The sequence below is a fragment of the Alligator sinensis genome, unplaced genomic scaffold (genome assembly GCF_000455745.1).
Source record: "Alligator sinensis unplaced genomic scaffold, ASM45574v1 scaffold37_1, whole genome shotgun sequence".
Lineage (NCBI taxonomy): Eukaryota > Metazoa > Chordata > Crocodylia > Alligatoridae > Alligator > Alligator sinensis.
Window position 1 is genome coordinate 1,434,329 of NW_005841955.1, and position 24,567 is coordinate 1,458,895.

General features: G+C 39.4%; 1 protein-coding gene across 11 annotated transcripts in view; it reads right to left on the bottom strand.

Annotated features, from left to right (window-relative positions):
• Nucleotides 1-13,629: 13,629 nt before the first annotated feature.
• The window catches only part of SENP6 (SUMO specific peptidase 6), a 114,750-nt gene continuing 103,812 nt past the window's right edge, over nt 13,630-24,567 (bottom strand). For 10 of the 11 annotated variants that reach the window (XM_025200093.1, XM_025200092.1, XM_025200087.1 and 7 more), the window contains 4 exons: nt 23,874-23,959; nt 17,210-17,278; nt 16,961-17,111; nt 13,630-14,180 (listed from right to left, as the gene is read on the bottom strand). In XM_025200093.1, coding sequence (XP_025055878.1) covers nt 13,971-14,180; nt 16,961-17,111; nt 17,210-17,278; nt 23,874-23,959 — 516 coding nt within the window. In that variant the 3' untranslated portion in view covers nt 13,630-13,970. Of the gene's footprint in view, nt 14,181-16,960; nt 17,112-17,209; nt 17,279-23,873; nt 23,979-24,567 lie in introns of those variants that run through there. The other variant, XR_003093259.1, reaches the window with a different exon arrangement.

The following is a 24,567-nucleotide window of genomic DNA, read 5'->3' on the forward strand; positions in this document are numbered from 1 at the left end:
AGGGCTGGGCGTGACAGGCGGGGGGGAGGGGGAGCGCGTGTGCGTGCGCGACAGGTCCACAGGTGTGCGGTTCACGAGGTGCGTGTGTGCAGACAAGGGTCTCTGGGTGAATCTGGTATCTTTTATTACACCAACACGCACGTGTGTGTAACAGGTTCAGGAGTGGGGGCTGTGAGACAGGTTGTGGGGTGTAAGAGGGAGACAAGGTTCTTTGAGTGAGTCTGATATCTTTTATTCGGCCAACTTAAATAGCTGGAAAAAAAACAATTGTAGCAAGCTTTCCGGTTTAAAAAACCCTTGGTCAGGCTGGGGAAGGCTCTGCAGTTGGTGGCTGGGATGAATAGTAAAGAATTGCATCCACCCAGGAAAAGCAACACTGACTGCAGAGGCTTCCCCAGCCTGACCAAGGGGTTTTAAACCCGAAAGCTTGCTAAAAAAATTTTTCCAGCTATTTAAGTTGGTCTAATAAATGATATCAGATTCACCCAAAGAACCTTGCTTGACTCTGTCCTTAGACCAACACGGCTACAACCTGCACCCCTGAGAGAGAGAGAGAAAGAGAGAGGTTCAGGTGTGTGAGATTCAGGAGTGCAGGTGTGTGCGCCAAGTTCAGGAGAGGTGTCCAAGGGGGGGGATGGTGCACACACATCACATGTAGGTGTGCATGTCAAGTTCAGGGCATGTCACATCCCCAGGGCTCAAATGTGCATGTCATACTCAAGGGGGCACGTGTTTGGTTTTGGGCAGAAAGCACCCAGGTCTCTTCAAACCCACATTTTGCCACTATTGCCCTTCCTTGGATGCTCCCAGATGCCTTCACATGGTGTTTAAAACTAATTCCAGGTTTTTTCCAGTGACAGTTCTGAGTTCCTAGACCAGGGGAGTGTGATACCGGCCATTTCAAATATTGCCTTTCAGGACAGTAGTTAATCCTGATTTCTGTTTGCAGAACATACACCCAGATAAGGATTATTTTTATGTTGTGGGGGGGAGGGGGGAATGTGAATGGCAAACTGTGTTATATTTAGCATGTGCTGACTAGTTAAAAAGCCTCATGGAAATAGGCTACATCCTGGCAGGAAATGGTCAACCAAACGTATTTAATGTATACAAATTACTCAGTTCTTCCTGAGGGATTTTTTTTCCCTATACAAATAAAGACTCTGAAATTTAGAGTGGCTGAACTTTGGGGTGCATCATCCTAAAGCAGGAAAAAAAAGTTAGCAGTTATCACCATTTTTAGAAGGCAGTACCTAGAAAAACTTCTGAGAGACCTGCTGAGCTGCACCTGACCATATCATTTGTATTACCTAAATTTATATTAACCTTGGAACAAATTGTTTTAAAATAACTCATAAATATTCCTTTGTCTTTGGTCCTTGGTCTTTGTGTCCTTATGGATATTCAATGTATTTGTCATTTTCAGGGACAATTTTATTTAACTTGGAGGTAAACACATTTCTTAAAATTGTTGTGGGCAATGACTGCAGCTTGGAATGGAAATACTTCACTTTCTCTTTGTGAACTTTACAAGAGATGACTAAATCAAGGGCTGTTACCTTTTAAACAGATAAACATTGTGATAGATTACACTTGTGAAAAGATGCTGTGCATCCAAATGTTTGCTGTAACACTGCAGAGAATTTCTTCAAGACCTCAGGTTCCACTTCCTGGTTAAAAAGAATATATCTGTCTTATACTTTTCTCTTGGGGAGCTCTAAAAACAATCCAGGATACAGTTTGTTCTCCAGCTGTGTCCGCCAACTTCTCATAAGAAAGCAATTTAGAGGAAAATGAACACCAAAGTTAAAACGTGGATGTAAGAATTATTCTTGGTATTTTTCTGTGACTTGGAATAAAATACATGATGAAATGTATGGTAGACAACATTCTTTGGGTAAATCCAGTATCTTTTATTAGACCAACTAAAAATGATGAAATGTATTTCACTTTTACCTTTTCTGTACACAAGGAACCAACAGCAAGAGACATCTCAAACTTCATCTATAAAAGAGATGAACCAAAGCTAGAGAGTCTGAATCATGTTAAGCTTTTCCAAAACTATGGATAAGGGCAGGATGGCCAATTTGGGATTTTAGGTCAGGTCTATTTTTACTTTACAGTCATTTTAGGAAATAAATTTTCATCAGCGAGACTGAGCTTAATGGCCATCTAAGCAGGAATAATATATGCATTGTAGCAGTCCCAATGACTGTACCATACCACGACTATATTCTTCCTATTAAGTAAAGCACATTCTGTTTTCCATGCAAAAGAAGAAATCCAAAAAAGTACATTTGGTACAGATGGAAAATGTAGACATAACTCTTTCAAAAAAGTCTCCAGAATTTACTGTTTGCTAAAAATAATCTATCATGTGGAGCAAGAAGTACATCAGTGCTGTCCCAGCTTCTTGAAAAATAAAGCACATCAAAATCCTTCAAGGATCCTAAGAGCACAGTACCAAAGCCAGGAGAACCATGAAGGAGGACAACTATAGATTTTGTGAGATCTTATCACTGTTCATCTGAATGTGTGTGTTGTATTATAGTGTTGGTTTATTGCTATTGTCCACTCCATGTGCACGGGACTGCATTCCTCTGCCCAGCAGCGTCCATCAAGGCTGCGTCTGCACAACAGATTATCTTTGACCTAGTCCCCGTACTGGAGGGTTTAAGTATAGAGTGGACCCAACTGTCCTTCATGTCTTTTTCCAACAGAATTTCAAAGGATTAGGACTAGGTAGTAGTGAGGAACATGGGTGAGATGTGGAATCCATGTGCACAACACATCTTGTCAAGTCTTTTTGTCTTTGGGTGATTACCTAGCATGATGCCATCTTGGGTGATTGTGGGCCAGTGGACACCAAGGATGAAATTCTACTGCATTTTGTGTGCCTGACTGGCAGTTTTCTAGCCATAGAAGTAGCCTTTTTAGCACTTAGGTACAGGTTGTTATTTTCTTACCTTGCACTGTGGGTGCTAAGGCTAGAAATAGATGTTGCCAAATGAAGTGGATGAGTTGTGCTGGCATGTGTCCTGGCACTACTGATCCACTTCATTGGGTGAGACATACATCACCCATTGTCCCACTTGTCGATGCTGTGGGACAATGGGTGACGTGTTCTCCCAGGACTTGAGGAGCCTGGTCCTACATACTTCAGGAATTCCCACGCAGAATTGGGCCCCTGAGGCCCCGCGTGTGTCTGCTTTCCCGCCTACAGGATGCTTCCCCGCCTACAGAGACATGGCCCCAATATTTCCCAGGGGCACATCTCTGTAAAGGAAACCCAACTTTCCCTGGCTAGGGAGGTGCACCCCAGAGATCCTGGGGCCAGGTCCCTGTAAGAGAGGAAAGCCAGGCAGGCATTCCCAGGGCTTGAGGGGCCTGATCCCGTGCAGGAATTCTTGGGGGGCACAGGAGCTGGTCCCTCAAACTCACAGAGCACTCGCCCAGGTCATTTAGGATGTGCAGGCAGTCTCCTGCCACAAATCAGACTCCAGCAATAAAGAGGCATACATTAATACTGCCTTGCTGCAGCCATAAATTTTGGGCATTTGTGGCACAGCAAAGGGTTTAATGTCCGTTTGCTTGGCCTTTGGGCAGACATCAACATTTTTATGGAGGTACAAGTGTAACAAAAAGCAAAATCTGTTTCCACTCATAGGTACTCACTTTTATTAGACTGAACATATGCTGTAGGTTATGTATTGGCTGGCAGGTATGCACCTGTGTATGCAAACCTTTTCTGGACATGTAAGCCACAAAAATGTAACTGTCCAAAGCCCATAATTATAAATGGAATAGCAGAGTGCCTAGGGTGCTCACCCAGGAAGCAGGAGACCTGGGTGATGGGGACCCATCACCCAGAGAGGGTTTGAACTTTCATCTCTGATTTCTCAGCAGTGCCCTAACCACCTCAGGTCAGGTGTTATCTGGTTGCATCCCCAGTGGTCCTTTTGAAGTTCACCCCCTGAGCAGCCAAGAAAGGAAGATAGTGTGGGCCAGAAGAGAACAAGCCAGAGGGTGTGTAACTCAAGGCAATGACTGTTGCACCAGCTGGAAGGGGGCTCTGTGTTCTCACCTGAATCCCTGTTTTATCAGTGTCTCCTCTAGTTCAATAAGAGATTAAACTGATTCTGCTCATGCATTTTTTCCTGCTGTGACAAAGTCTCATTGACCAAGAGTTCAACTAGCTGCACTTTCCACCTATTTAGCAAGGGTGTCAGGGGGTGCTGTCATTGGGCATAGAGTTTAATTACTCTGTATTTTACGTGCTGTAAGAAACAGGGACCCGTGCCATTGTATTGATGTGCTAGATACTAAGGCAGTGAATGCTAAGGTATTGCTGGTAGGGGAAAGCCAGTCCACAGGTTTTGGGGATACCACCACCATACATTTAACAGTTGGGACTGAGGTGCCAGAGGGATCTTTGCCTGTTTTTTTTTTTTGTTGGTTTGCTGAGTCAGGCACCTAACACCTTGCAATTTAGTAAGTATTGAAGAAGGTGCCCTAGACCTTGGCATCTCAGAAGCAGTGACCTCCTTCCCTGAGGTCACTGACATTGGAATAGAGAAGCAGGACTGAAGTTTATTGGTCAAAACAGCATGGTAACATGAGTGGGAAATCTCAGCTCAACAAGGCACTCAAGAGAAGAGGATCTAGCAATCTATCCTTCTAGTGTCCTCAGAGGCTTGCAGGGAAAGTTCCATAAGGAACTCCACAAGATGTGCCTCTCTGGCATTTTGAGTCCACTTAAAAAAGCTACATCTCTTAGCATCTCATCTCCCTCTTTTGAACCCTACAGATTTTGGTTCTGCCATCTGCTAGAGCCTCTACATGGGGACTGAGTAGTACATAAACTAAATTCCTAACTAAAATGTTGTGTTAACTGGTTAAAAGAGTAGTAGTACTGAAAACTCAGTAATGGATCCCAAGCCAGCTGTTCACAAGAGTATAAGGAAGGTGAATTTTTTCTATGAAACATAAAACAATATTAAAATATTTGGCATGCAACTGTGAGCAGTAGTAAAGTCTATTGTCTTGGTAAAGTATAATTTGTGTTAAGCATACATTTACCTAATGTTGCATCCTAGATCCATGCTAATGGAGGGATCACTGGCTGTTGGGAACACAAATAATGTGGAAGAATTATAGGAACTGTGAACCTTATTCAAACCAGTCGTCCTAAACATTGTTAATGAACAGTAAGATATCCATGTATAAAGAAAACTGCATGTCTGAAGATGAAATGTTGAAGTAAAAGTTAATAAGTGTTTCTACTAAACTGTATAGCAGGACTAACCTACACATTCTGGACTGATAGTATCAGTCTCAAAAGTCAATATAGGTGGCACAGGTAGCAATGGCTATAATTATGGTTGCCAAACATGTTTTACTGTATGACTTTTTCAGTTGCTTATCACTTAGCCAAAATTGAAATATTTGGGCTTAAATATTCCACACTGGGTTTCTGCTGAGATTGAACTTCTTGAGAAAGTTTCAGTCATTTCCAAGAATGAGGTTAGGAATGATGAACAGGATTTAATTTAGCATCATTTAATCACATTAAAAATTCTTACATTAAATTGTGAACTGTAGCAACAAGTTAACATTCAACTAATTCACCTTTATTCAGCCTTTTGCTTTCACTATTAATATTAAACCAAATTTGGCCCAGTTACAGGCTTCTGAAATTTCTGACCCACATATAACCTATGGAAACTGGGTAGCTAAATTATTTGAAGATTCCTTTTGTCTTGTTATGCTTTGTGCAAGTTCTATCCCAAGGCTAAGCAGGACTTTGTGCACAACTGTTCTTAGCTACCATGAACTGAAAGCAAGAAAAACTGTCTCCTGTGTTGACACCTGGTCAGCTTGCCTGGACAGTAGAACTGATGTCAGAGATAGTAAATAGGATGTATTGGCCTTTATTGACAAATAAAGGGGTCTGAGGCTGTGAAAAGCAACACAGAGCATAAGGAAAACTGAGACTAGGATTTGGAGCAGCAGAGGAAGACTAGGACTGACAGGAGAAATCAGGTTTGAGATTCTATGGCAGGAGAGATGAGGCTTGAGGAGATTCAGTCTTCAAATAGAGCTTTTCCACAAATTTTGATACCTGGAGCACACTTTTGTTTCTGGATTAAAATTGACAATACACCTCACTCTTACACCCAAAAAGAGATCTGTCTATATATATTGCTTCAAAACATAGCATATTCCATTTCCCTACGATAAAAATGTCATAGCGGTGCTGAGAAGTACTATTAAAAATGACATTTTCTTTAATGCGTGTTTCTTTAAAGATTAGTCTCTATGCCAGTGGCTCTCAATCTTTTTAGCCTCAAGGCCCCCTTCCACAACTTCTTTGAATTTCATGGCACCCAGTTGAACCCAGTTCCAACCCAGTGCCTCAGTTGAAAAATCACTGAGCTAGATCTAAATTCAGAAAAGATCTAGAAGGGGGACTTAAGGCTAAAAGAGTTGAGAATCATTGATCGAGCCAGTGCCACATGAGGGTGGCAGGGAAGGACTCCACCCTGCTATGCCCTTTTCTTTCCACTGTCTACTGCCTCCCACTGCCTGCTCTGTACCTCAGGGGACACAGGCAGCCCATACTGCTAAGGCTGCTCCTGCAGTCACACACTGGTGACCACCCCTGCTGCCCTCCTGCCAGCCCTGGGACATGGGGAGGAATGAGACAGGCTGCAAAGCACACCTTTGTCTGTGCATCCACCTGCCAACTCAAAGCACAGCTAGCTCCTGGAAGCATGAAGGGGTCAGCAGAAGGGCTACCTGGGGACAGGGAAGGGTGGGGGAAGGCAACAGCAATGACAATAGTCCCCAGAGGAGTAGCCACAGCTGCCACTGGAGCACCTGGGGCAAGTGCAGGGTACCAGATGGGAGGAAAGCATTTCCTTCCTCACACAGGGAATCTCAGAATACTTTTCCCAGTCTTGTGACACAACTGCGGGGCATGGCACACCCTTTGGGAATAACTGATAAAAGATTCTATAACCATTACAACACCCTCTAAAATAAAAACCCCGAGTTTGCAAGTCTCAGCATTTCTTTGCTGACTGCAAATTGCTGTGAAACCAAGATCTGTATTCCTTATCTCCCTCTAGTGGTTGGCCCTCCTTGAGGCTGTGGCCCTTGGCAGTTGCCCATAAATAGAAACCATGTCAGACATTCAGGGGATTAATGGCACGACAAAACAGGAAACCAGTCACAAAAATATTGCACAAAATACGTGTAATATTTTTGTGGCTAGTTTCCTTTACACCTTAAATTAATTGTGTGGCAGGACAGCCATGCCATGGAAACTGATGCTGGCTGCATGGCACGGTTTGGTTGGAAGCTCCCTCCATGGCAGAAGGCTGACAACCCTTTGGTGCAGCCCCACACTACTACTTTCAGGGTGCTGAGCGGAGGGGAGTCCATCAGATGTGCCAAGGTGTCAGGTCATGGGGAGCTGAAGAGGTCCTAAGGCCAGTCTTGGGGGTGAGACTGACAATCAGTTGATTGTTGGTACTGGCCCTGGGACCACATCATGTCACACACAGCTGGCTGGCTAGCAGCCAGTTTTCGACTTGCCAACACAGGGGCATCCTAAGGTCATGCTTATGGACTTCCTTACCATTGGAAAGTAGTAATGGGGTGATTGGGATCTGATCCCAAAAAATGACATGTCCTGCCATACATGTGGCATAGCAAGAGGCACAACTGATGGGATCAGGGATTGTGCCCAGTTTGAGATTTGAACTGCTAAAGTACTAAGCCCTCCCAAGAACACCTGAGATAAATCAGAATTGTGCTCTGAACAAATGAAGTGCTACAAAAAGTTAACAGGCACTTCTATACTTGGACTTGAATGTGCAGTAGGCTATCTGTGCAATAAAGCACCACGTAAAAAATTGTGACATTATGCTAATGCACAATTAAAATAGTCTACTGTACAGTCACTAAAAAAGCATGCCAATGCACTGCTGCGCATTAGCGCAGCCAATATGCAGGAATATAATACCTCACATTGGAGGCACTAAATTTAAAGACTCACTCAACACATCTAAAAATTAGGCCATAGACATATTGAATTTGACACCCAAAGTTTGAGTACGTTTTTGACCCCATGTTTTCCTATTTGGAAAAATGTGAAAAACCAACAGCCCCTAAAAGAAGCAGTGAAAGTAATGACAGAAAATGGTTATGAAGCAGACTAGTGATAAACACCATGAAAAGTCATGAGGAAGTTAATCTGCATTCAGAGCAGGGACTGAATAGTATGCAGTAACTGCAGCCTGAAACCACACAGAGAATGAGGATGAAATGAAATATTGAATAACTGCTCATTCAATGAGTACCATCCATTTTGCACTGACCAAAGCAGGGGTTTCATGGAAAATATAGTATGTGATTGTATAATTAGATTCTAGCACAATCCATTTGCACAACTTAATTGCAGCCTTAATTACAGCCTTCTTCATTTATGATTGCTTGACTTTGCAACCAGAACATTTTTGGATTTTTCATTTGGTTTTGTATGCAATTTTTTTGTAGTCCGGAAGTTTCCAGTGGCCCATCAGCTGGGATGTAGCATTTGTATATCTTTTCACAGCCCTTTATTGCCCTCTTGCAATTCAGACAGATTATGTTACAATATTGATTTATTGTAGTTTAGAAGACAGGCTGTTTAACTCCCAGAATCAAGTAAACGCTATTTTTTTTTCAAGTTACAGATTCCTTTCATTTACATTCTTGCTCACCCATGGCCCTATATTTAGTTTTATTTTCCACTAGAGGCACAACTAAATGATGTCATGTTCTCAGTGTTCCTTTAGTCTTAGCCTATATTTTCCTTGTACTATCTGACAAATTGTTAGTATATAGTATTTATATTGAAGTTCCAGTGCTGAAGCAACATGGGATAAAGCTCATTAGAACTAAAATAATTATTCTGGCCTTTTTCAGCCCACTATTTATATTAAGATTCAGCTAATCCTGCCAGTTTCAAACTCCCAGCCAAACTTTTTTGCAGCTGCTCCTCCAATTATACTATTTATGCTTGGACATGTAAACTACCCTATCCTTTTGAATCGTATCTAAGATACTACTACACTAACTTATTCTATGCACATATGAATTGGGTACATTTAATTAGTTATCAATTAGAAAGAATATTTTTCTAGTTGTCAGTCTTAAAAAAATTGTTTGTTACAAGAAAGGTAACATTTGTGTCAAAATTAATTACAGTAAATTTTTACTGACAGTGTTAGTTACAGCAGCATAAAAATGGTTTGTATTCCTGCTAATATAGTATATATATGTATACTGCACTTAGTTTAAATCACAGGGTAAAAGCCTTGTTTTAATTTTCATATTGAGGACTATTAGATCGTGTAGATGTTGAGCTTAAAATTATTCTAAGCACTGTATTATTTTTCAGGCTATTTCTTGTCAAGATAGCATCAGCTGAGAAGCAAGCCTTATCTAAGTACCTTGGCTTGACTTCCCCCAAAGGAACTACAGAAGCTGAGGCTCTGACCTATCGTGTAGATTTTACCAAAGCAAGTATGGAAGTACAGATCCTGATGCATGAAATAAAGCAAGGCTTGAAACACACTATACAAAACGGACATTATTGGAACATTTCATAATGGACATTTCAATATAAATGCATCTTTGACTAGTGCAAGTGGACCTTGCTAATGATTAAAAGCTATTTCTCTCATTTTTGGAAAATAAAATTGAATATTTGGCTGAAGGGAAATGAACGGTGTGCTCTTACTTAGAAGAGTACTATTTCATGTTTTCAGGAAATCATCTATCCTTCTTTCCCACCCTTGCCCATCCATAAAGAAAAAAAAAAAATCTAAATTCAAGACAAACAAGGGAGGAGGAGAAAAAGATCAAAAACAGAAAAGATCAAGTTCCTTATTTTGTATCTCTGTAAATAGGTAGTGATTTATTAAGGTTTTTTTTTTTTACTACTACTACTCCTCTTTCTCCATAAAGCATGTACTTTCTTCTTTTTTATTCATAGAATCATTTCTAAAGAAAATACATTCTAATCCTTTACAAAGAGAACAATGAAATAATCTTTGCTAATGTTAAGCTCATCAGTTTCCAGTTACTTATAAAATTATATGCAGATTATATTAAGCCTCATGCATTATGAACAGCATAGTTAACTCTGACACCATCATTTATGAAGCTTATGAGAAAAAAAGAATAGCTCAACTATTAAGAATACAGGTTGGGGTGAGTACATGGGGCCACCTGGATATGGAGTCTTTGAAGCCCAGCAGCGTTGTCTTTTGTTACCAGAAGTTGGCATGTGTCTACAACCAAAGCAAAACCAGCCTTCTACTAAAAAAGGGGGCGGGGGGGTAAGGAGGAAAGAGAGCATGAGCACATCACAGTCATTTTCCAAAATGTAACTGCACTAAAACAGGTTAGGTCTCAATGGCTCAAATAACCCAGAACCATTGTTCAGGCAGTGTGACAGTTTTAGAGCTTCCTGAATTTCTGTATATTGTTTCCAAAAGGTATTTTTTCATGCCAAAAAAACAAGGTCTTCTTAACAAGACTTCAAAACACAGTCACCTTTACATGCGTAGTCCATTAACATGTTAAAACATTAAATATTATATAATCAAATTAAATATAGTTATGAACAGCTGCTGAAAATAAGTTAATGCCAACTTAAACTTATTTTGAGAAACAAGATTTGCGCCGATAGTGCAAATTGTAGCACTTGTTGAACAGAAAAATGTTTCTTTACTCAAGTTTTCAAAATACTGAAATGAAGATTTAAACAGATCCATGACCTCAAAATGCAAACGTTTCTGGTTCTTTCTTTATAGTTTAATATAAAATTAAAATCCCAGCAGCAGTGCATTTTTCTGTGTAAAGGGAAAGGTGTTTGTTATTTCTTCACTGAATCCTTTCAGACTGATTTCTTTAAAATATCGGGAGGGGACCACAGTCATTTCTCCCTGTTGCAGATTAACAAAGCTGTTCTTTCTTCTGGTCTTTGATGTTTTTTTAAAAATGTGCATGTGGCTGCTTAGGCAAGAAAAATAAGTGTGTCACAAGATGTCTCCTCTGCTTCTGCAGCTATCCAGCAAATGTTTACCAGAGGCATGCATTTTTTATGGTAAGATAAAACTTTTATAAGAATCCTTAACTGTTATTCTATCCAACATGAAAACCAATACAACAGATACATCTAATTAGTCAGCCACTCAATACCTTTCACTGCACAACTGAGTCATGCTCCTTTAAAGTAACACTAAAATCTTATAAAGCAACATCTAAAAACTTTTTTCAGAATGTTTTAGATGCAAGAGACGCACCCCCACACATCCTCCCACACACCCCAATAAATACCTGAAAATTCATTTTTACACGAACTTTGTTGAATAAGAACTGGTCCCACATAATTAATGGTAAAATCCCGTTTTTAAATTGGACAAACATGTAAAAGCAAAGGATATTTTTAACATAAAATCATACATACTAAGTGTATATACTCCAAGTCAGTAAAGTTTTAAATAAGTCATTCTTAATTCTGTAGTTTTTTTTCTATTAACATCACTTTTTATTAAAAAAATAAAAGTTTTCCTATATGCAACATGTGTATTAGCTTAATGTAGGACTGAATATCTCAAGATCTTAAACATTAAATGATAATAAACCAAACATTTTTATTCTTCACATTTCCATTTTTAGATCTCAAAATGGGGAGGATAAAAGCTCCAAACTCAAGCCTAAGAAGAAAACCAAATCACTCTAAAGCATTAAATATGAAAACTGTTCCACAAAATGTTAGAAAAGAAAACACTCTATTGATCAAATTAGGATATGTTACTTATAATTTTTCATTGGGAAGAGAGTGAGAGGAAGACTGGATTGAAAAGGAAATATATATATCATTGTAATTGTTTTTGCATCTTTCAATAAGAGTTCTCCCTCATGCCTGGATCGCTGATTTATTTGCATTTGTATCACAACTAGTCCAAAATTTTTACTCCCAAGTAGTTTTCCTTTCAATGACTTCTCATCCTCAGTCTTGTTTTCTTTTTAATCCAGAATTTCTCTAACAATGGCAAGGAGTTAAACTTATAGCAAGAAATGACTGGAGAAGGGTGTGCTACATATACTTAAATTTTATGCATCAAAAGGGTTCCTTGGCACTCGTATGTAACAGGAAATCCCAAAGTCCAGATCTTCCCTAACTGACATGGGTAGTACTCAAACTCTCTCAGATCCCCAGCGCATAGAAGGAAGAAGCATGAAATGTTGATGCCCTCACAAATCCCACGGGCAATTCTGTGCAAAAGGTAACAACCCAAGCTTTATATTCCATTGTGTGCAGTCATATTGCCTTGATAAACCCACCCTGAAGACAGGTTGTTAGAGGTAACTATCCATGCAAGATTTCCCTTGAAGTATGAGTCATTAGAAGCTATGCTTTCAGGCTCTAGTGACAGAAGAGCTGATGTAGAAATACAAGCTTCTGAGGGATGGATTTGGTCCTGTGCTTGAAGCTGATCCCAAGGACCTACAGGACTTGAGAGCTGAAATCTCCTTCTCTTTTGCTTTGAAGGAGGGAACCAGAACTTTCAAGTCCCAGCAGAAGAATCCAGAGAAAACTCTGCAAATGGAAGGAAACCCTTGTTTTTCCCACCCCTCCGGCAGACCATTTTTTCACAGAAAGAGGCAACTTCCTTGCAAAAAGGCTTATGTTAAGGAAAGACTAAATTATATAAGCCCCATGCAATGACAGGTTCTCTTTCATCTGAGTATCAAAACCTTTTTAATATTTAAGGGGCTGTGCAAGGTAGTTCTGCACTACACGAAATATTGGCATTTAATGTTGTACTTTTAAATTACTTTAAGTGAGATTACACTATGAAAAATATCCAAACAAATTAATTCCAACACCTTAGTTTGATGCTACCTAAAGCCAAGAACAAACAAATAAGCAAGCAATGAACACTGATATTTGGGGGATTGTGAGACTATTACAAAAAATAGTAATCATACACTTTTTTTTAAATGTTCATTACTTAGATAAAGCACATATGAATGCAACATTCAGAATTGTAACATAGAAAATGTAAATGTGGGCAATCTGTTATTTCAAGTACACTTACCAAAATACAATTTTTATAATGAAGAAAGTCTCAAAATACACCTGTACAACAATTGGGATCCACAAAATATGATTCCATATCATCACTTAAGATCACTTTATTTAAAATTGCTTTTATAATACTGCTTGAATAGTAATCTCTGGTCAAAGAACATTCTCCCTCTCAATCCCCACAAAGCAACTGCAAAATTTTAATTGTAATGCATGTCTTCTCATAACCCCAAATCTGAAGCATTCCCATTTAACTATTACACTGTCTACACTTAGGTACTGTATGTAAGATGTGAATCACCTTCCCTAGGGCCATAGTTCATCTAGACCATGTAATTCATTCAAATTATTTTGCATTTGAAATCAGAATAATCTTGTAAGGATAACTGAACAGGGTCAAAATATGAATTCCATCATCTTGTTGCCCGATCATTCCCTATGTGTTAATTAATTAAACATTACAATTTTACTGAAAAAGAAAAAAAGTTAACCATGTCATCCTATAAATATTTTATTTATTTGCTTTATGTTTAGAAGTTGCTATTTAAGTTCTATTAACAGAAATAGATAACAAAAAGCTTCCTAACAAGTGAAAAAAAATAATTACAAATGCTGAAAAAGTTGGCCTCATTAACATATGTACAAACTTGCTTACTTAATACATATCTTTTTGGGAATTTATTAATTTTATGACACACATTTATACAGGCATTAACATTCCCAAGTAACTTTGAGCAGAGAATACTCCAATTCTTTAGTCTGGGCAGACAAAGAAAGTATACTTCAGTTTTTGACTAACATGCAACAGACATTTTATTTAGTCTGAGCTGCTGTTGATAAATTGTTCTGTTCCTTCCTGCACAGGTCTTTCTGTCAGACTCGTATCTTTCTGTCCCTTCTTCTCTTTGTTCTGCTGTTCCTGCAGCTTCAAGATTATGTTTCTTATTTCTTCTCGTTTAGTTTTCATTCTAGGTCTTGGAAACCAGTCCATTAAGTTCATTGGCAACTCAAAATTGAGAATGGGATTCTGGAAAGAATTGAATTGGATATTATAATACAGTGATACTAATTAAAAGGCCACAGAGAACTTCTTTATCTGAACCAAACTGAAAATTTAGAACAGTCATCAAAATCCCTCTTCTTATAAAAGAGGATCTCTACAATTTATGGTCTTGGAAAAAAGAGTTTTCTATATTCATATGGAAGCTACATTAAATGTGATCCATAAAATATTCATGGAAACTGTTTATATTTTAGAATTAAAAAAAACAACCTTAATAAATATCCACTACATTTGCTAATTTATAATGTAAAATACTTGCTTTACAGTTGAATCACAATCACTTCACCTACCACTGGAAAAAAAGTTCTCACCTTTTTCAGCAAGCAGAGCAAATTTATTTTTGCTTTGTTTTTTACTTAGGAGCAAGCAAAGTTTGACTGATCTAATACTAATATGTTACTTACCCTAAGCAAAACATAACAGATTTGCTGACACTGACTTTTTCTGAAAGTCTTGCACCACACCACTACAGTAGAAATCCACCTTGACGCACGCAGAATTTAGATGGTACAGTAGTAGAAACATTGGAAGCCAGTTTTAAATTAAGTGAAACTACAAATGCTAGTAGTGCATTACTGGTTTTCAGAAAAATGTCAATGTATAAGCAGACAACATGGATAGAAACTGTGCATAGGCTCTATCTTCAACTGGGCTAGACGGGCATAAGCACACTCTAAAACGAGGATAAAATTAAGGTCACTGTAAAGAAAGTTAGAATGAAATCTGACAATAATATCCTGGATAGATGAGGAATAGAAGGCTTTTAGAATTCATGTCACAGTAGGCATGATCAGTGTCTATCTCTGGAAATGGCAGAGATTATCTAGTTTGAAAACTAATGTATGGTCCGATATAATTAGCGTATTTATTTAAATCTAAGACTTTTTTTTCTCCCCAGTCAGCATGGGAGAAAAAGCCCCTCATCTTAGGTTGACTTAAAAAATGTACGAGGGGAGGAGGGGCAGCTGCTGAAGCTCTTACTATGGCCCTGAACCTGGGTCAGTGCAGAATCAGTCCCACAGCAGCCACCTGAGGCCAACCCCCCCAACCATCTCTGCTTGCCCTCTCCAGCTTCTGCCCCCCCCGCCCCACCAATTTCCACCTCCCTTATAGTCGGGTGGAGCTTGGCTCAAATCAGGCTGGGTTCCCTCCCGAACACAGAGCACATGAAAACTCCTTCGCCTGACCTACCAATCAGCAATGCCACCATTGTTGCAGTTCCATGTGCTATGCTCCAGGGAGGGGAAGAGAGTCCAGGCAGCACCTGACAGTAACGGAGGGGTGGAGGGGGAAGAGGCAGAGACTCTGGGCAACTGGGGCTGGGAAGGGGATGCTGGGAGGGGGGGGTGCAGAAAAGCTGCAGGGGGAAAAGTTGGGTGGGGGGGGAACAGGAGGCAAGGGGACCACCCGACCCTCCCAGTCACAGCTTTCTCTGCTGTAGCAGTGGAAGGAGGGCAAGGGACAAATTTAAGACAACTCTCCCACACTGAGATTCTACATCTGGGAAGTTATAACAAATTTATAACTTTTCCATATATAAAATCTGATGAATGCAGGGTTATCTTAAATTCAGGGTCATCTTAGACTTCCATAAATACAGTGCCTGTGTGCAAGTTTCCTAACTGATAGTAGCTGTCTTATCAAAGAGGTTTGGGTTTCAAAACAAACTAGGTTTTTAACCTGGTTACAAAAATTAAGGCAAATTTGCAATAGATGTGTCAGGAAAAAGAACATATTTATCTATTTTGTGATCACCTCCCTTGCTCCATACTTCCTAATTCCACTTGTTCTAGCAAGTGTTCCAGCCCTTGCCAAATGACAGATGAGAGATGTTAACTCCCCACTATCTTTTTTTAGTCTTGCTATATGAATGATAGTTGAAACATAATTACAGGACTTCTGTGTCATTTTAAAATAGATTAGTAACTTAAACTGATGGGCTTTTAAATCAGCCCAAGTTGTTAAACATGCATTGTTATACAAGTTTAGAATAGCATTTCCTCTATATATTATTTCCTATAATATGATGCAATTCCCAAGAGAACTGCTACAGGCAAGGGCATTCATTTGCAGTTCTCTGGCAAATGAAAGATTCTTCACAAGTCATGACAGGAGGAAAGACTAAATGTACCATAATATAGCAACCACTTTACAATGAGAAAGAAACTAAAAATTGTTTACTGACTGTTGGTCCCTAATTTCTTCCCCATTTGCAGAACCTGACTCTATAGTGTAGTGGATAGACATGGAAAGGAGCATATTACAAAGAGTTCTTGTCTGCCATGTCTCCCCAGCTTAGATATTTTGGTAAGGCTCATTTCCCATGTGGAAGTTGGCACATGGCTTTACTTCAAGGTAGTGAAATGTGTTTAAGAAAAAAAAAAAACCAGCAAAAAAAATCCCACATATCTTTAAAGAAATGCTTATCAAACAAAGAAGCTTATCAAATTCATATAGTGGCCTTATGAAAGTCAGTAGATTTTATACCACTTACTTCAAAGGGATCAGCAGCTATAAAAAAAATTCAGACCTTTTCCAAAACCATTGCTACCTTCCAACATTTATATTGTGGGATTTCTGTCAATCTATACACGAGAAATGGCACATATCCAAAAAAAAAAAAAAGAATGGCTTCACCTTGCAAATGGACTTTGAATTCATAATCCCAACTTCACTGAAATGGTCACCATAGTTTTAACTACAGGCTACAAAATAAATTGTGCGACAGAAGCAAGGAAACTTACCTCAAAAAAGCTCTCCACATACTGTAATACATATACTCCACAATCACTGAAATTGTTTTGTTGGGGCACTTTTGGATTGGAACCTTTCATGACATCTTTGGAGAAACTTCTTTTACTACCCTTCCTGACTTCCCATTCTACTTCCAAGTATCTGAGAAAAAAGGCATATAGAAAAAAAGTCAGGACATGTTTTCTTGTGGAATTTTGCAAATATCTGTTAAAATTCTGAAAAAGAGGTTTAGAACTTACTCCCTTAGTGTTTTTACAACATTGGATCGAGAAGGGCCTCTCAATGAGTCCATAAGCAAAATGCAGGGCCTAGGAAGAAACACAATTTTAAAGATACCAAGTATTTTACAGACGCTCAAAAAGTAAAGCAAGTTATACTGCAACTTGCTTTGAAAACAAGCACAAGCGCAAAGTAAATTTGCTAGATTTAACATTTCTATAAATGAGTTACTTGTTGCGCATAAAACTAGCTGAAGAATAAAAGAACAATTACTTTTTCTTTCAGTATGTTACCTATGCATTTGATCAATCTTTGTGTAAAGTCACTTTCATGGTTTCTCCTGCAATATGTGAACTGTTTTGCTATATCAAAGATTAAACCTGTGCTTGCTTTGGTTTGGTATGGTTTGGCTTTGCATTTGGGTCTCTTTCACAGAACTGCAGGAAAAGGAAGATGCTAAAAAAATTATAGGGAAATTTAAGGGCAGCTTAATACAGACACTAGTCAACTTTTTACTCTTTTGAAACTGATTATGTTCTTTTAAGCAAACAGCAAAGCAACAATGCCCCCCCAAGTTAATTTTAAATGTACCTGTGGACAGCATACACACCTTATTTTTAATGAGTAACACATTTGAATAATGTTTAGAAACTTGTGTGCTGTTCTAAACCGTCACAAAAAATACCTGCATTAAAAAAAAAAATAAAACCCCAAAACACTCTCTAGCAGCTAGGAAAAAAAGAAATGAAAACTAGAATCTCTTTAACGTTGCATACACATTTAAGTGAAAGGGACTTAAATTCTTTACTGCCCATAGTAGTAAACCAAAGAAAAATAGTTTTATAAGTCAGCCTTTACTGAAAACAGCCTTTACAAAAGGTAGACTGCATTAATACTTGTAGCTTATTCACACTCCTCATCGATGGACAGCCTTTGCCAGTGACAGAAAACAAATGTAGTTTGTACAGTACAGAACAACACTGTAAAATATATTAAAGTAAAAATGCTACATTTTTCAAAGTAGAATAGATATTTTTAACTATGTCCCTAGTAGTAATAAGCATACCGGTTTAGTATAAGTACATAACACTGCCCTCCAAACAAGGTCTGCTACATTCACAAACATTTAAAAATTTTAAAATATGCTCCTGGAGACTGAAGCTATTTGAATTAATGAAAAGAAATTAAATTTAAAAAATTCCCATACCTTAGGGAAAAAAGGAGAAAAAGGAGATTTTAACACCAGGGGCTTGTTAGTAATAGGGAGAAACTTACTGTCACAAGTGACGATATTAAAGGACTTGTATCTTTTAAAGTTGAGTAATGTGTGCATTTTTATAGACTTGATTCTAGGTAAAATAATCCACAGTCCAAGTTTTTACTTAGGCCCAAATTAGTTCTGGGGTAGAAAAATGGATGTGAATAGTATGAGACTTAAGTCACAGCAACTCAAAGTGCATTTTTAAAGCCTACAAACTAGATTTCTACTTTCTATAAGCAAAGTATAAAAATGGTTTTTGGATAATGCACATGCATAACACCATTATGCTGTTGTTACTGTACGTAAAGTGGCTATATAAATATAAGGTGCAAGAAGCACCAAGAGAGTTGTGTCCTCACTCCTGCTTGGCAGAGAAGCAGGAAGCCTTGGTGGTTCGGAGAGAGAGTTTGCGAATGGAGTCTCTGCCTGATTTGGGCTTTGTGATCTGGGTTCATTTTGGTTGCCATTTGCAGGGCTGTTTGGGCAGCAAGCAGGGACGTGCTCTCAGCTCATCAGTCTAGCCACTGAGAATAGTGTGAATTAGGAAGCAGGGCTCACTTGGGCAAAAAGGTAAGTCAGCCAGGGTCCAATGAACACATTGGGGGGAGGAAGGGGAAGCAGGGGGGAAGGCAACTGATCTCAAGAGTTTTCCGGCATGTCCCCGTCCAAGACATGTAGGGGAAGGCTTGTGGCAAGAGGTGTTTCCAATTAATACCCTCAAGAACCAGGTTTTGGGGGTTCACTGGTCCCAGCTATCAGGGCTGGTAGACTTAGCTGAACTGACAATTTCTAGAACTCTGGCAAGGAGTAAGCAGATGAGGACCTGGCGAAGAACGTACTGCATTTGAAAGCTTGTCTAATTCTATTCCAGCTACACAGTTTGAGGATATCAATAAAATAGAAGAATATAAATTATAAAATATTATATATAAATATTTATTAGAATTTATATAATGTATTATATAAATTATCAATAAAAGATATCCTCGTGTCTCAGAATTTCTGGATCATCACAGCCACAATATCACTCTTACACTACCATACACAGAAACCAGTTAAAGACAGGTACAGAAGGTAGTGGCCAGGTTCAGAAGCACCCACACAGACAAGGACTTGATCGACACAAAATGCATAAGGAGATTCTTCAGGATTGTGGAAGAGGAAGAGCCATAGAAAGAACTGGATAGTATGTAAGACCTGGATACTCAGGAAGGTGAGAGCTCATAGCTTTTCACCTCTGGCAGCAGAGAGTGCTCTTCTGAAACCCCAGCTATTCAGGTGAAAAACAGATATGAAGCCCTGGTATTGGAAGAGAAGTAGCCCAAACCAGTGGTGCTCAACCTTCAGATGCCATGGGTGGGAAGAGTGATGCCAGGCCAGTCTGGCAGTATCAGGTCCCATGCCACTTCCACTCAGCCAGCAATGCCAGTCTGGGCCCCACATCAACTCCTTGGGGTCCTGCACTGATTGAGCATCCCTGGCCTAGTCCAGTGGGACAAGAGGCAAGACCATCCACCTCAAAGGCTAGGAAAATCAAGACCACTCTCATCCAGAGGAAAGGAACAATGGTGGTGGTTGGCTGCTCTCTTCTGCTAGGGATGGTGCCTGACCTGTTGTCCACTGCCCATATCCTAGGTGTTAAGAAAAGGTTACCAAGACTGACCTGGCCCTCTGACTGCCACCCGTGACAACTACTGCTCATTCATGTGGGCACTAACGATACTGCCAAAGGTGACCTTATACAGAACAAATGACAATTGGTGTCTAGGTACAAGGTGAAACAAACAAGGGACTCGGGTTCTCTTCTCATCAGTCCTTCTGGCCAGGGGTAAAGGCCCAGGTAGGAACTGACACATCCTTGAGATCAAGTGTGGCTGCATAAACAGTGTCACTAGAAGAGCTTTGCCTGCTTTGGTGGTGGGGAATCCAGGAAGGAGTACTACTGGGAGGAGATGGGAGCCACCTGAAGGCAGACGGAGGAGCAACAAGTAAGAGAAGGCAACATGGGCAGCCTTAACATACTCGGAAAAAAATTAGGGTGATCAGGGGTCAGCAACACTTCCCAGCAGTGGCCCAGAAGCCCCAGATTGAGTCCCAGGTAAGCCCATGCTAGGATCCAGCTGCCCCCACCTCCATTTTTTCCCCACCACAGCATGGCAGGGGTGAAGTGCCTGGCCATGACTAGGGACAAGTGAAGCCCCTCACTCCATGGGCCAGATCCAGCCCCCAATTCCAGGTTACTGACTCCTGATCCAAGATGTTTATACACTACTATGGGAAATAAACAGACCTGGAATTTATAGTAGGAGGTAGGTAGGCCTGTTGGAAGTCTCAGGGCCAAAGTAAGAGGGGAGAACAGCAAGGCTGATGGCATGGTAGGTGTCTGCTGTAGACCACCAAACCAGAAAGATGAGGTGGGTGAGGCTTTTTTTCCAACAACTAATGGAAGTATTTAAATTGCAGGACCTTGTGCTCACGGGAGACTTTAATTCCTTTAACATCTGCTAGGATGGTAAGAGCAGTGCACAAGCACTCCAAGTTTTTGGAGTGTTTTGGGGATAATTGTTTGGTACAGATGGTGGAGAAGCCATGGTAAAAATTGTGGGCGGAGGGAGGATGGGACTTTTCTCTATTTTCTGCTCACAGGGAGGAACTGACTCAAAATATGGAGGTACAAGTTAAATTGGGTAACAGTGACCATGATGTGACAAGAGTTCAATATTTTAAGGAAAGGGGGGAAAAAAAAAAAAAAAAAAAAAGAGTAGCAGAGTAAAGATGCTAGACTTCAGAAAAGCAGACTAACAAACTAAGGGAACTGGTGGGCAGAATCCCCTGGGAGGCAAGCTTGAAGGGGAAAAGGAGTCAAATAGAGCTGGTTTTACTGCAAGGAGGCCATATTAAGGGTGAAAAAAAACCAGGCTATCTTGATGTAAAAAAAAAAAAAAAAAAAAAAAAAAAAAATTGCTCCAAAAAATTGTGGCCCGATTAAGCTTGCACTTTCAAAAAGCTTCAGGCTATCTTGATTTAAAAAAAAAAAAAAAAAATTGCTCCAAAAAATTGTGGCCCGATTAAGCTTGCACTTTCAAAAAGCTGACACTCAAAAAAGAATCCTAGAAAAAGTGGGAACCCAGTCTTATTTTTAGGGAGTAGCATAGGAGTATTGCATAGGCAGGGAGAAAAATCAGGAAGGCCAAAGCAAGAACTGACTACAGGTATCAGGGGATATAAAACACAAGAAAAATGCATTCTACAAGTATATTACAAGTGAAAGAAAGACCAAGGAAAGCATATGTCCCTAAGTAAATGCAGAAGGCAATCAAATCATGGGTGATGCAGAGAAGGCTGACGTATTTAATATATTCTTTACTTCAGACTTCACGAACAAGGTCAGAACCCATTTGACCACTTCAGTTGGAAACAAAAAATATAGGAGGAGATAAATAACCTAGTAGTAGAAGAATGGGTTACAGATATCGTGAAACATGTCATCAAGGAAACTATTTCTAAGTGCCTAGAGAAGAAAAAGGTGATCAGGAACAGTCCGCATGGATTTATCAAGGGCAAATCACACCTGGCCAACTTGATTTCCCCCTTTAAATTAAAGCTCATATGAAAGGATTCAAAAAAGAACGGTCACATGTCTGTTTTTTTGTTGTTGTTAAGTGTTCTAGGAACTACTGTAAATATATAATTGTGATTAACATAGGCCTCATTTGGGAAAAAAGCTTTATCCCTTATCCATGAGAATAACCAATATGGATTTGTCAAGGGTAATTTATGCTTGATGAACCTCATTTCCTCCTATGACAAGGTGACAGGCTTTGTAGATGGGGGAGATCAGTGATGTGATGTACCTTGACTTCAGCAAGCCTTTTGTTCACTTCATTAATGATTTGGACAATGGGACTGAGTGCACACTTTGCAGATTTGAGGGTGACAAGCTAGGTGGAGTTGTAGATACTCAGGAAGACAAGATAAGGATTCAGAATAACCTTGCCAATCTGGAAAAATAGTCCAAAATTAATTAAATTAACTTCAGTAAGGACAAGTGCAAAGTACTGCATGTGGACTGGAACAACTACATGCATAAATACAGACTGGGCAACAACTGGCTAGATTGCAGCGAAGGACCTGGAACTTATAATAGACCAGAGGCCGAGCGTGAGCCAACAGTGTGCTCCTTTTCCAAAAAAAAAAGGCAACAGCACAGTTGGCTGTATTAACAGGAACGCCACTTGCAAGTCAAGAGAAGTGATTCTTCTACCAAATATAGAATTGGTGAGGTCACACTTAGAATACTACATCCATTTTTGGGAAGAGAACTTAAATGAAAAATGTAGACAAATTAGAAATAATCCAATAGAAAGCAACAAAAATGATTAGAGGCTTAGCAAGCCTGACTTGCCAAAAAAAGTTTGGATAATTTAGTTTGGAGAAGAAAAGGGGGTGGTGGAGGGGTAGTGCTGGTATATGATGACAGTCTTTAAATATCCCAAAGACGGTGGTAGACTTGTCTGTGATTGCTAGAGACAGGAAGCAAACTGAAGGAAAGGAAATTTAGTTTGGATGTAAGGAATAAGTTATTATGAAGGTAGTTTAGTACTGGAACAGATTACCTGGAGAGGTTATGGAATCTTTCTCCTTGGAAGTTTTTAAGAGCAAGTTAGACAAACACTCTTCTAGGATGGTTTAGACAGGGATGATTCTGCCTTGAGCAGGAGATTGTCTAGATCTCCTGAAGTCCCTCCCAACCTCACTTCTCTATAATTCTAGAAGCATCTGCGATTTCTATGACTCTAGAGGAATCTTTTCCCCCCCTTTTACAGGATAGTATCAGCACAAAGAAGGGAAACTGATAAAACAATTAGGATTAGAAGATGATGAAAGAAGAAAAAATATATTATAGACATACTAGTAATAAAAATCAGAATTTGGAAGCTTGCATTTTTGTCACATTAAATAAACTATAAGTTGTGATCCGTTAAAAAATATTGTGTAGATCTACTCTCCAAGAAAAAGTTTTTTGTTATATATTTGAATTTAACAGCAATGGACAATGGAATGTATGAGAGAAGCACAGCAGTAGTTACTATTTACTATTGTGAAATATTATGACCATGGAAAGGAACACATTAAAAAAAAATTGTTAATATAAGAGAAGGACCTGGATACATTTCTGGCAATAAAATGAAAAAAATAAAAAAGCAAAAATGTTATGATCTCAGTATTATTAGCCCCTTTTCTAGTTTGGGTAATTCATAATTAAGGCCTTGATTCAGCATTAATTTAAACTTATTCTTTAACTTTAAGCAAGTGCCTATCTACCGTATTTAACATGGGAGAAAAAAGGTCCTCATCAGTTTTCAGAATTCAGTTTTATAAAGTATTGATGCACAGTTCATTCCAATCCTCATAATGCTTACTGTTTGCAGATATTGGGCTTCAGATGCCACTGTCCCATTTCTGAATTACAGTTATCATCTACCAGGCCATCATCGCTGCTGTCTTCCTGTAAAAGCAAAATGGTTCTGGGTATTCAAAGGATAAAGCTATTTATTAAATGGAATTGAAATGAAAATGTGTTATTATAGTTATCCTACCTGCTTAAGAGCAAGTTTAATACAGAACTGCTAGCTCCCCCCTAATCCGTAAGTTCCGAGTATCTTTTACATATGTGATTTTCAGACTCATATGACTTCATCTATTCTATACTGAGAAGATACTGAGTAGGACTGGGAACACACAGTGAATGCCAACTTCTTGGGAAGGTCTGCCACAAATTAAGCCCACACTGTCCTTAATTACCACTTAAATCCCCCTCCCCTACTGAATTGGCTGCTCTGGTTTCCACTCTGTGCTTGGTGATCCCTCTGCCCTATCCTTTCTTCTTCTTGTCCTGCTCCCTTCCACATGCAGAGGCTAGTCATGCCACTTGTGGCAACCATGCCACAGGCTAGAGGCAACAAAGTTGTTAAAACCAACGTTTTCAGCTTCAACCTTAACCTATGTTAGATTTCAGTGGAAATTATATGAAATACTCCACACAAGCAAGATTAATCCCCCCCTCAAAACAACCAACCAAACTTGTTTAGTAGGGTTTTGGTGGGGGGGTGGGGG